This window comes from Zeus faber, assembly GCF_960531495.2.
Source record: "Zeus faber genome assembly, chromosome: 13".
Classification (NCBI taxonomy): Eukaryota; Metazoa; Chordata; class Actinopteri; order Zeiformes; family Zeidae; genus Zeus; species Zeus faber.
Window position 1 is genome coordinate 11,361,661 of NC_137198.1, and position 13,423 is coordinate 11,375,083.

Genomic DNA, 13,423 nt, shown 5'->3' on the forward strand with positions numbered 1-13,423 from the left:
TCCCCTCCAGCCCCCGGACTGCTGGGGGCTGTTTGCCACCGGTCCGAAGGGATTGACTTTCATTACATGAAACAGGATCGCCCCCACTCGCCACCTAACCCCGTCGGCCGACAATAGAGCCAAAGGGACACGGAGCTGTGGCTCAAAACCACCTCTGGTATAAATACACACTGGGTAACCGGACACCCGCAAACCACTTCACCGGCAGTCAAAGATGTTTCACTCGCTCCGTCCCTCGCTTTTCATTTCTTTCTCCGGGACGTATTTTCACATTCTCCCTCTCTTTCCCCTCTCGTCCGCCCAAGCAGCGTCCCTTGATGGCCTCATGTACCCGACATCAAAGCATACTTATGGCCTGCGGTGTAATAAAGGTCTTTATCTGGGACTTGATGGTGTCGGTGTGTGTGTGTGTGTGTGTGTGTGTGTGTGTGTGTGATTGTCCATGTGTGCGTGTTTGTGTCGATCCCGTAAATGGTGTAAACAGGTGTTAATGCGTCAGCCCAAAGGATGCCACATGTCGTTGTGCCATGATCTCCCTAACAGCTGTCCCCAATATTGTGTGTGTGTGTGTGTGTGTGTGTGTGTGTGTGTGTGTGTGTGTGTGTGTGTGCGTGTGTGTGTGTGTGTGTGTGTGTGTGTGTGTGTGTGTGTGTGTGTGTGCGCGTGTGCCTGTGTGCACACTTGTGTGTTTACTGTAGGGTTATAAACTGCTCTAAGAGGAGGTTTGGCTCCAGACATTGTGGAAATCCAAGGACAAACAGAGATAAAGGGCAAGGAATAAAAGGGAGCTTATTGGAAATAGCTTGTTCTTGAGAGAACACTTTTCTTTCATTTCTATATCAATCACTGTGTATATTTGTTTACGTGTGTGTGTGTGTGTGTGTGTGTGCATGTGAATAAATTCAGCTGTGTGCTTTTGTGTGTGTCTATAGGCATTTCCTGATGTCTGTATAAACATGTGAATATATTTGTGTGAATGAGTAGCAGAGTGTACAAGCGTTGATAAAAGACCTTCAAACAAAACAGTGTAAGGCCGAGCAATTTATTATAAATATTGTGATATGAGACGAGATACCGTCTGGGATTTTTGTTTATGGTGATAAAAGTGTGATTTAGTTAAATGTTGCATTACAGTGAAGAAATTCAATTTTCTGAACTTTATTGACTGTTCTCGATGTTCTCATCAACGCCTCTACCTACTTGCTCCACCCGCATTATTCATGATTGTTTTTGAAATATTCCTTGTGTGAGTTTATCTGATGAAAGCACCAATAACTCATCCTCAAAATAGAATCAAATGATCGATATTGAGGCATCTGTCCAAACAATATTGCTAATTTTCATTTTGTCAATGTGATCCATCCCTGATTAGACCCCTGCCAGTTCTTTCCAATTTAAACACGCTGTTGACTCCTCAATTACTGTAAATTACTTTTAGTCAAAAAAAAATGCCCACATTTTAAATGTGCGTGTGTATGTGTGTGTGTGTGTGTGTGTGTGTGTGTGTGTGTGTGTGTGTGCCTGCTTGTGTGTGCTTGCTTGTGTGTGCCTGTATGTGTGTGCCTGTACGTGTGTGCGTGCGCTCCTCAGGTGGAGATCGAGAAGCTGAACTATCACCACTTCCTGCCTCTGTTCTTTGACGGGCTGTGTGAGACCATCCACCCCTACGAGTTCTTCGCCCGCCAGGGAATCCACGACATGCTGGAACACGGAGGCACCAAGATCCTCCCTGTCGTCCCCCAGCTCATAATCCCCATCAAGAGTGAGTACGGACAGCACGGCACTGCTGGGCCCTCGTTCAGCAGTAGTGTGTACGCACAGAAATAATGCATAACTCGTAGTATATGTGGTATATGGAGAGGTTGTGTTCCCAGGAATGGTATCTAAAGGAACATCTTTAACTATAAGTAGGTGTGGTATGAAGGCAAATTATATAATATATCGTACATATGGTGTTGTACACGTAGAACTGCAAACACAACTACATATTTAGGGCCCTCGACAACCATATGATACGTATCACTTCAACTTATCACTTCATTAAGTCTTTGGCAGCTAAAATGTCCGCCCCTTTTCTTACACCTGAGCACTGGTGTAAGAAAGACTGATTTTAGTCGCAGGCGCAGTGAGGAACATCCCGACGGAGGGCCCTAATATGGCCCTGCAGTCGCGCTGCTCCTATTCTTACATGAACGCAGGGGGCAAAACGTTCTTGTTTCCGCTGTCGCCGGAAGATCCTGGCTCCAAAACCGGGGCCCTGATAATTTGCCATGAATGTCGGAACATGCTGCACATAACTCGACTGCCTGCTCTTTTGCACGCACTCACGCACGCACACACACACGCATGCGCACACATACACACACACGCACACGCACACACACACACACACACACACACACACACACACACACACACACACACACGCGCACACGCACGCACGCACGCACACACACGCACGCACACACACACAGGCAGGTGCATATAGACTGTCATTTCTAGCTGGCAGAGGGAGGTAGAATGAAAGGTCACATCCCAAGGCAAAGTGTTCTCTGACTTCAAAAATAGATAGCTGAGTGTAGACAGAGGTGAACGGCAAAGGTTTCCTCCGTGATGATGGAAACGGAGGTGAAGACACACCCTGAGAGTTGTGTTATTATAAGGTGCACAAGCATGAACATTTTGTTTGAATAGTCCGCCTCACAAGCAGGCACACACATACACACACACACACACACACACACACACACACACACACACACACACACACACACAGACATGCACTCATACTGTCTTTTGTTTGGAGACGCTGCCAACTGGAGTGTCAGTTTCAAAGTGGGCGCCTTTAAGTGGCGCCCACTGAGCCAGGGATAGTGCTCACGTCACGGACAGTTGGCTGGTAGTGTGTGTGTGAGTGTGTGGGTGTGCGGGTGTGTGTATATGTGTGTGTGTGTGTGTGTGTGTGTGTGTGTGTGTGTGTGTGTGTGCGGTGGGGGTGGGTGTGTATGTTCGCAAGTGTTCTCCGCACTTGTGGGTGTTGGACGCCGGAGGAGGCAGAGGGGTGGAACGACCGACACCGGGCAGCGTCTGTTGGAGACACGCTGACAGACTGACCCTGGCAAACCACACTCCCTGGGAGAGAGAGCGTCAACTCTGCTACTGCCCGCTGCACTTCGCATACACACACACGCACACGCACATGCACGCAAACACACGCACACACACAGACACACACACACACACACACACACACACACACACACACACACGCACACACACGCACACACACACGCACACACACACACTGCAGTACACACACAGCACTACACGGCCTCGGCTGCAACCTACCCAAGGACTAACACACTAACGTAGTGCTACGTATTCCTACTGTATAGCGCTGAGTTTGCATTTAAATAACTATTTTGAATACAGCTGTTTCTTTATTCTTTCTTAGTAGTTTAGGTCACAGTATGCTGGTTTGGATGAATTCACATAATATTGGTTGCGGATATATTAATAATAGAGACCCAATAGAGATGGTACGAAAACAACATTTAATAAACAATATTTCAAGTGGATGTGGTAGAGGTGGGCCTGATGCTGGTGGAGGTGGGGCCTAATAATACTGGTGGAGATGGAACCTGGTTCTGGTGAAGATGAGACCTGATGCTGGTGGAGGTGGAACATGATGGTAGTGGAGATGGGGCCTAATACTGGTGGAGATGGGGCCTAATACTGCTGGAGGTGGGACCTGATGCTGGTGGAGATGGGGCCTAATACTGCTGGAGGTGGGACCTGATGCTGGTGGAGATGGGACCTAATACTGGTGGAGATGGGGCCTAATACTGCTGGAGGTGGGACCTGATGCTGGTGGAGATAGGACGTGATGCTGGTGGAGGTGGGACCTGGTACAGGTGGAGGTGGGACCTTATGCTAGTGGAGATTGGGCCTAATAATATTGGTGGAGATGGGGCTAATACTGGTGGAGGTTGGACCTGTTACTGGTAGAGGTGGGACCTGATGCTGGTGGAGATTGGGTCTAATAAAGCTGGTGGGGATGGGGCCTAATACTGGTGGAGGTGGGACCTGATACTGGTGGAGGTGGGACCTGATGCTGGTGGAGATGGGGCCTAATACTGGTGGAGGTAGGACCTGATATTGATGGAAGTGGGACCTGATGCTGGTGGAGGTGGGACCTGATATTGATGGAGATAGGATGTGATGCTAGTGGAGGTGGGACCTGGTACAGGTGGAGGCGGGACCTTATGCGAATGGAGATTGGGCCTAACAATACTGGTGAAGATGGGGCCTAATACTGGTGGAGGTTGGACATGTTACTGGTGGAGGTGGGACCTGATGCTGGTGGAGATTGGATCTAATAAAACTGGTGGAGATGGGGCCTAATACTGGTGGAGGTGGGACCTGATACTGGTGGAGGTGGGACCTGATGCTGGTGGAGGTGGGGCCTAATAATACTGGTGGAGATGGGGCCTAATACTGGTGGAGGTTGGACCTGTTACTGTTGGAGGTGGGACCTGATGCTGGTGGAGATTGGGTCTAATAAAACTGGTGGAGATGGGGCTTAATACTGGTGGAGGTGGACCTGATGCTGGTGGAGGTGGGGCTGTATAATACTGGTGGAGATGGGGCCTAATACTGGTGGAGGTTGGACCTGTTACTGGTGGAGGTGGGACCTGATGCTGGTGGAGATTGGGTCTAATAAAGCTGGTGGAGATGGGGCCTAATACTGTTGGAGGTGGGACCTGATACTAGTGGAGGTGGGACCTGATGCTGGTGGAGGTGGGACCTGATGCTGGTGGAGGTGGGACCTGATGCTGGTGGAGGTGGGACCTGATGCTGGTGGAGGTGGGGCCTTATAATTCTGGTGGAGATGGGGCCTAATACTGCTGGAGGTGGGACCTGATGCTGGTGGAGATAGGACGTGATGCTAGTGGAGGTGGGACCGGGTACAGGTGGAGGTGGGACCTGATGCTGGTGGAGATGGGAGCACGGCATCTGAGAAGCACAGAAGTCTTCCTCACACATCGTACATACACGTCATGTGTGGTGTGTGTCATGCTTCACAGATGGCTGTTGACTGTTTTTAGGAGTTCACGAGTTGAAAGTTGAAAGTACGACGTCACTTTTTGGCTTTTTTGATTCCGGGAAAAAACATCCGCTTGACATTCTGCAAACTGATCGCTAACTGTCTCACTCAGATAGCGTCGTCTTAATTCCTCGAGTCTGTTTTGACTGTTTGCCTATTGGAGGCCAGACCAAAGGTGACGGCGGTGCTCCTTCTGAAAACACCTCTGGCTGATAATGGAATTTTAAATGGCCTGCTCCTTATTAGCTTCTCGGTTTATTAAAAAATCGTCTCGTTTTGCTGTCTACAAGGCAGAGCCGCCGGTCCGTGTCTCTGTTGCAGATTAATTACTTTTCTATGGAGGGATGAGTAAAAAAAAAAAAAAAAAAAAAAAGGTGCAGGCAAATCCTAAATGGCAAGTTTTATATAAATAAATGTATTTCTCCAGTGACGTTTATACATCTTCAATGTGGCTGGCGGGCGCTTATCTGGGGAGAGGCTGAGTCACGTCAGGCCCCGGAATATTTCCATGATGACTCCCGGTCACCCACTGAGAATACACAATGAAGCAGCCTCCGCCCGGCGGCACACCGTGCGCCACTCCTCGGCAGCCGAAAATCACAACTAATTCCAATTACAGACACTGAGTTTACTCCGTAGACTTAGCGGGAGCAGAGGAGTGATTATTGCCGGAGAAAAGGGAAACAAGCACTCAGAGGCTTGATACTGGAAATAACGGGAAAGACGTCCTTTCCGGGGAAATGGAAACAGTCGGGAAAAAAACGGAAAATCCTCGATTCTCCTCGATAGTTCAGGTTCATAATATCGCTTTTATATTCATTGAACGAATCTTTTTTTTTTATTTCTTCCCCTCTCCATTTCAAAGTAGATATAGCCTACAGAACAATATGGAAAAAAATATGGAATCTGCGTATCACCGTAATTTTGACCGTCCATTAGACTTTTGAACCCAGTACGTCACTCCCTAGTATTAAATGAAAGTGTTATTGTTGCCTGGTTATAAGTTGTGCCGGAATATGAAATGAGCCGAGGCGCAGTAAGACATCAAGGCTCTGCCATCGATCCGTGGTGGAGTTTGAGGTCTGAGGCATCGACTTTTCGGTCTCTTAAAAAGGCTCTCGCCGGCCCGGGGGTCCGTTACGGGGGAAAGTAGGCCATCCGTTAACGGTGACTTCACTTTAAAGTGGTTTTCACCAAAGAAGCAAAGCGAGGCTGATTTCGGGCTCTATTGTCCGACCGGGGGGGACGGGGGGGGGGGGGGGGGGTGCAGCCGTGCTTACGACGTCTTCCATCGACATTTCTCCCGATTTTTTTTTCTAGGAAGGCAATTTGAAAAACTGTGCGAAATCAGCGGGTTCTTTTTGTGGGGCTGCTCCGCGCCACAAAAGCCGCGGACGCAAAATGGCTCTCGGTCAGAAAAGAAAGTGAAAGCACCGTGTTGACGTTGAAGTAAAAGTAGATAAGTACTACCACTTACATGTACTTGAAGTATTGAAAGCGCTCGTCATGTTTGGCCTGTAATACGGCATAAAGTACTACTGCACCTTTTTTATCCTGCAGGCGGGTGAATATAAATTGTGTAGTTTGTTGGTGTAGGCTTAGAGTTTGGTGCAGCAGGATTAAAAGATGAACCTTGATTTAATCCAGTTTAAAACCTCGTTGGTGCAACTCACCCTAAATGCATGTAAATAAAGTATCAATATTTGCTTTAAAAACGTGGTGGAGTAAAGTTGGACAGTGTTTGAAGCTGAATATACTTATATATGTATATATATATATTTGAAAAACGTAACAATAAAAGTCCCTAAATGTACTTAAGTACTTGTACCTCGTAACTCTCCACCACCTCCACCTGTGTTTGTGAGATTTTGTCGCAGGACGGAACGGAGGAGGAAGGCGCATGCCGATGATTCATCATTTATTCATACTCTTGAACTCCAGGGCTCGCTCGGCCAAAACGATAAACAAACAAGGATGAACATTTTTTTTTAATTGGGGGCGCACGAGGGATCTCCGACTCTCGCGCCGCCGGTGCCGCGACTGGGCTCCTGGTGATGCTGCAGACGCGGCGTGGCGGGTTCAGGCAACAAAAGCGGAGCGACATGTCGCCCACACCGGCCACATGCCGGTCCTGCTGTTGGAGCAGCGCTTTGTGGTGGTTTCTCCTGTGTTTTTATTCTGCAATGACGGTAGAATAGCGGTATAATAGTCATATAACAATTCATCTTGCCGCCCCGTGGTCGGGAGTGCTTTGGGGCAAGTCTTTCCAAAACATCCAAACGTTGCGATCCAAAAAGATAATTAATGTCCGGCGGAAAAACGGCTTTTATTTTGCGGTGCGTCTTTTTTTTTTTTTTTTTTCCACGTAGAACCGAATAAATGAATGTAATTAATTCGGTCACGGTCGTGACTTAGTGAGTAATGTCTCACGGTTCGTTTTTTCGGTGATACGCCCCATCGTTTGGATTTTGCCGGTTCTCTCGAAACAGGGAGGAGGGTTCCCGGCCGCACTTCGGTTGAGCCTCGGTCGATCGGCGGAAATGAGGGGGGGGGGGGGGGGTCCTCGCTGACGCTCCTTCCCGGGGAAACATTTCCTTCTGATCTTCAAGTATATTTATCCACAGAGCCGTGGGGGGGGGGGGGGGGGGGCACTCGCCGTTAAACTCGCCCGACGTGTCGACCCGCCAATGACATTTCGCCAGAGAACGGAATACAAGGTCGCCATTGTTTTATTTTCACACTGAATATGGAACAGGCCCCGGCATGAATAGATGATTACTTTATTCATATTTGTCCCGATGCAGGTTTTTTCTGTACCGGCGTTAATACATCCGACTCTCGCCCGTCTTCTCCCTCCCTCCCTTTTTTTTTTTTTTTTTCCTTCGCCGAGCCGAGAGTGAGGATGAATAATTGAACAGGACCGTGGTCCAAATGTCACAGCGGGGGGGGGGGTGAAATTGTTTGCACTGCTTGGTAATTAGAGTTTCATTGTTTGTTATGTAGGTTTTGAAATTCCTGTCGTTCCACATTCGTCCTTATCTGTGTGACGGCCCCCGATAACTCCCCCCAGCTCGTCTTTTTCCGCCGAGACAAAAAGACAAAAGATGGAGAGATGGCAACGGGAGCGTGCCACGTTTCGGCACGTTCGGCGGCGTCTTTGTCAGCGGGTTCCGCGCACACGCACGCACACAAACACACACACACGCGCGCGCACACACTCGATGCACGGGAGAGAATGGCCTAGGTGATTTAAGGAAATAAATTGAGGGAAATGGCCGTGTTTGACAAGTCTGCATTCCGAGTTGGATGAATGACAATAAAGCTCCATTTTCCATCTGCAGCCGTGTACGTTGGCGTCGTTGTTTTCCCGATACTTCATTTAAAATGTGACAGTCGACAGACAATGACTGTCAGTGTGGTTCGGGTGACTCTTCTCCGTAGCGTATCTTTCCATGTTTGGTGATGTGCAGAGTCGGGTTTTTATTGGCATGCCTTTGCATAGGTGTTTGTGTGTGTGTGCGTGCGTGCGTGCGTGCGTGTAAGGCCGCCGCTGCTCGTGAGGCCGTCACGCATTTGCATATGAGTAGTTTGGACACAGGCCCTGAGTGATGCGGATCACAACTGAACAAGTGCTGCAGTCATAACCAAAACGCTTCCTCCCTTCCGCTCTCGCACGTACGCCCTGTCCTCTTTCTTCCCTCCCCCGCTCCCGTTCACTCTCAATAACTCGCTATCTCTCTGCATCACCCTGTTTCTCGCTCTTTCCGTCTCCCTCTTCCTACCTCTCGCACTGCATCAGCCACAGTCTCGTGATTTGCTCCTATTTTACTTTGTGGCTCTCCGGTGCCTTTGGACGGTCCTTTAGATTGACCCGCGCAGTCCTTTGTAGTACGGGCCCGACTGCGCTGTGCCTCCGGTCAGATGGGTCGGGCTCCGGACCCCCGGCTCCACTCCGATGCTCCGCCGCCGCTGCTCCTCGAGCACCGCCCTTCGCTACGAGCGTCTCGACCCAAGTCACTGATCCCGGCCGCGAATGTCCTCATGCCCGGGCGTGGCAATAGAACGAGGAACGAGCTTCCTCCTGGTGTCAGGACACGGCCGGATCGCTATCAGGGTTTTTTTGGGGGTTTTTTGCCGCAAAATTGAAGACCCAGCTCACCCCTCAGAAAAAACATTGATTTAACCAAAGTTATTCTTCTAATGACAAATGTACTCACCGTAAGTCTCCTCGGACAAAAGCGTCTGCCAAATGACGACGTAACGTAATGTCATGTAATGAAATTTCTATTCACCCCTTTCTTTTTTTTTTCCTGCCACCCTTCTATCTCTCCCGCCATCCACCTTCCCTCTTCCCTCCATCATTAGAGGATGTAGTTAAGTGCAGCTGTGGGGCAAATTGCCCAGCGATTGGCTCTCACTTACTCTTGCCATCTTGCTGCATTTGAAATCTGTGATTGCAGCCAAGGCAGCCTAAATCAAAGGCCTGCCATAAAAGAAATGCTTTTAAGGGAGGCAGTGGAGGGTTGGATGTAGGGGGGTGGAGTCGGGGGCGGCGGTGTTTTGGACTTGTATGACTACTTCTACTTCTCTGTATTGTATAGTGGCAGCCTTCCTTTTCATTCTCCATTCACAGCACATCCTCAACCTGCGTCAGCGCACAGTTAATCATTCTACCTGCGCAGACAACACACTGTAATGTTCCCTATCATGCTCCATACAGTTGTATTTCATTCAGCGTTTGTGCCAGAGCGCTGACGGTCGTGCTATACGATTATATATATTTTTAACTTTTAAATGTTCGAGCGGATCTGGATTTAAAAAAAGAAATTCCACTCAGATGCCTTGTTTCATATAATTTGAAATCATTATTTCCCCCATTCCATTTTCATTATCGTATATATTTCCGCTACACTGTTCACACCTGAGATATATTTAATTTAAAAAACAACAAAAAAAAAAACAAGATCAGACTTGTGTATTGTAAAAAACATAATGTTATTGTAGTAGCCACGCTGTTATACGTTCCAGTAGGATGTTTCTATTCCAACCCATTGAAGAGACTCAGTAAGGTACACTGTTGCTGGTCGCACCTCAACGTGCCCTGACCCTTTGCCCTTTGACCTCTCCTGTAGATGCCCTGAACACCAGAAACCGCCAGGTGATCTGCACCGCACTGAAGGTCCTCCAGCACCTGGTGGTGTCCGGAGACATGGTGGGGGAGGCGCTGGTGCCTTACTACCGACAGATCCTCCCCATCCTCAACATCTTTAAAAACAGGAACAGTGAGTCCCGGTTGCGGCGGCCCCGTCAGCGTCCCGTCCGAATGATCCGTCTCCGGGCCGCAGATTTGCCCTCGAATGTTATCGATTACCCATGCGCGCGAGCGGTGCCGTTTATCCGACTCCGGGTGATCGGTCAAGAAACCCGACAACTGAATGGAAGTGCCTTCTTTGTGTGCGTCTGTTCGGATCAGGATCCTCCCGCTTCCCTTCCCTAACCCTCCCTGTTTTTTTCCGCCGGCGCCGATCCTACGCACAGGCCCCGGCCGCCAAACCCTTTCCCCTCTTCCTCCCTTTTCTTCCCGAACACACGTCGGACACGGCGGTTCCATTTCCCTCCTTTCGGTCAGAGCGCATTGTGCCGGGCTGCTAAGGAGGAGACGGCGTCCTTGGCTCCTCTGAAGGGCTCTACCTGCGTGACGCCGGGACCCGAGGAGCCGGACATGAGAGGCGGACCTCTTTGTGCCTCGCTATCAACACACTTAGCGTGATGCGCCGTGACATGTGCACTTCAAGGGGCTCAACCCGGCCTAAACGTCGCACGCCGCCGATGTGAGTTAGTTAGGAGTGGCATCGTGAATCAATGGCTTAAACACAGACTTAAACAGGGAGGGAACACAAGGCTTTAGTCTCTTAATCAATATCCAATTTGAATCTCTTGTCTCTTTAATTCGCTTACATTATCTGTTGCTGTTTTCTCGGGTCCGAAGAAGAATGGGCCGAGAGCGGGGAAGAGATAGAGGGGAAAAAAGACAAAGAGAGGAAGAGAAAAGCCTACCTTATTAGCTCATGGCCTTATGCAAATCTCCTCTGTAAATTAGCTGTCAAATCAATCCCCTAAACCATTTTGAAGCGTGGGCTTTTCCTCTGCGGCGCAGGCTCAGCGGTTGGCCAGATAACCCCACTATGAATAGTTTAGCTTTGCGTGCTAGTTACCATGCCAGCCTGTCTGCCTCCCTGCCCACTTGTCTTTCTGCCTCTGGCGGGCATCGATTAACCCAATGCCAACCTCTCACCTGGCAGCCATCGCTGCCGTTGACCTCTCCCAGAGAGAACACTCTGATAAAGGAGGCATCCATACACCTGCCAAAACCCATATTCAAAACTGCAAACCAAGTATGATAATTCTAATTCAGAAAACGATAAATATACAAAAGAACACTGGTTTGAAGTCCCACACTCTAATATTTTAGGGATTTTAGATATTTAAATGCCTTCAAATACCTACCTTCAAAATGTGGGCACACACACACACACACACACACACCCCAGTGCACAATTTCCATCCGTCCATCCAACCATCCATCCTTTCCTCATCTAAACAGTTAATCCAGGTCAAGCCAGATATCCTTCACCCGCCTCCATTCTTTTCCAGGGCAGGCCAGCCGTGAGAAAAAAACAAACAAAAAAAACCCCTGAACGTTCCTGGTACACCTCCAAAGGGAGGAGGCATCCTTACAGGATGCCTGCTGAGTGGCTCTGCTCTGGCGTCCTCCCAGATCCCTGAACTCCTCATTGTATCGCCGAGAGGGAGCCTGCCACCCCGAGGGCTCGTCTCCTCAATCTCATTCTCTCGGAACGCTCTCCGAAGCCTTTGGCCACAGCTGAGGCTAGGGAACGTTATATCTCACAGTAAATCTAAACGTCGCCTTGTGGTCAGCCCCCTCTCACCACCGCCGCCGTTGCTTGCGCGACTGCCGCAGCTTCCCCTACACCGGTAGGTCCATCTATTTTTACCCACATTAGTGGATCGTGGAGAGGTGCTGACCCCATTCTGACTGTTTCACACCGTTCCGTCCTCGCACTGGACACTCCACAATCCCTGGCCAAGCCTCGATGCCCTGGTTACCAATACGGAAAGCAGGAGAGGGGTGGGTACAACAGCGGATGTCCTGCAGTAGCGGCCCTCCGTACCCTATGATCGTGGCAACACCTCCCACAACTTATTTCAAGCAGATCTACAAAACACATGTAGACTACATTATAGCGTGGGAGGTCCTTTGGCTCGGCTGTTATCTTAGATCCTTGCCACGAGGAGCCTCCGTCACCACCTCCTCCAGGGAAACGGGTTTGAACCCTCCAGAAGCCTGGTTCCCTCCTTCTTGTATAAACGACATGGTGGTTATACTATATAAGGTATAAAGTCTGTTGCGCATCAATTTTCTTCCAGGTTTTTTTATTTTTGTTTTCCTGAAGCGAGCTAGTCTTGCCTAGACTACCGTAATCACTGTAGTAATTCAATCTCTCATTCCTTTCCTGACTGGCACCCAAAAGTGGGAACAAATGACACCCACAAATTGGCCTCACCTCACTGGATCCCAATCAGGTTTATAGTTGATCTTTAGGTTTATTGCACTGAATGGTTTGCTGAGCCTCCTATATCTATGACCTCCTTTACCCATATTCTACGTCTAGGTCACTTCATCCTTGGACCACATGCTTTTGGCTGTTCCCTAGGCTCAGTTAAATCAGAATGGCATTTAGTCAAAAAAAACGAAACGCCTTTGCTGCTGCCGCCCTAAAGCTGTGAATTAAATGACCCTCCATGTTTGTTCTACCCCGTCTATTGACCATTTCTAATCATTTTTAAAACGCCATATTTTCGTATTTTCATTTTGTATTTGCCCTTTTATATGATTGAGATCTCCTGTATCTGATGATGAAACTTTATTGTATAAGAATGCATGTAGGTGTTTCTAAGGCATGATTATCGGACGGATCTGCGTTTATACTTGCAGGCCAGACCCGTCGAGTCTCCCGAATTCTGCAGCCGTATCACAGCAGAAACAGACAAATGTACGTCAACATGCCAAGCACTGTGAAAAGGCTCAAAATGATGGATTGAAAGCCGCTAATGGTCCGTTATGTCTTTTGGAATGTAATCCCTTCTGCCTGTGATTCCATTCCATCTGTAGCTTTAGTGCTGGATAGGCTGTCAATTGATGTCTCACACCACCTACTCCCTGGCAAGCTACAAAGATAACACCAAAAAAAATTAAAAAAAGACCTCTTTCAGGGACAATGCTGTGCTCACACA

At 48.8% G+C, this 13,423-nt stretch overlaps 1 protein-coding gene across 1 annotated transcript in view; it reads left to right on the forward strand.

Moving 5' to 3' along the window:
* The window catches only part of pacrg (PARK2 co-regulated), a gene marked incomplete at its 5' end in the record, with an annotated part of 139,491 nt that overhangs the window by 71,177 nt on the left and 54,891 nt on the right, over positions 1-13,423 (forward strand). The window contains 2 exons of the mRNA XM_080011984.1: positions 1,591-1,762; positions 10,240-10,389. Coding sequence (XP_079868110.1) covers positions 1,591-1,762; positions 10,240-10,389 — 322 coding nt within the window. The remainder of the gene's footprint in view (positions 1-1,590; positions 1,763-10,239; positions 10,390-13,423) is intronic.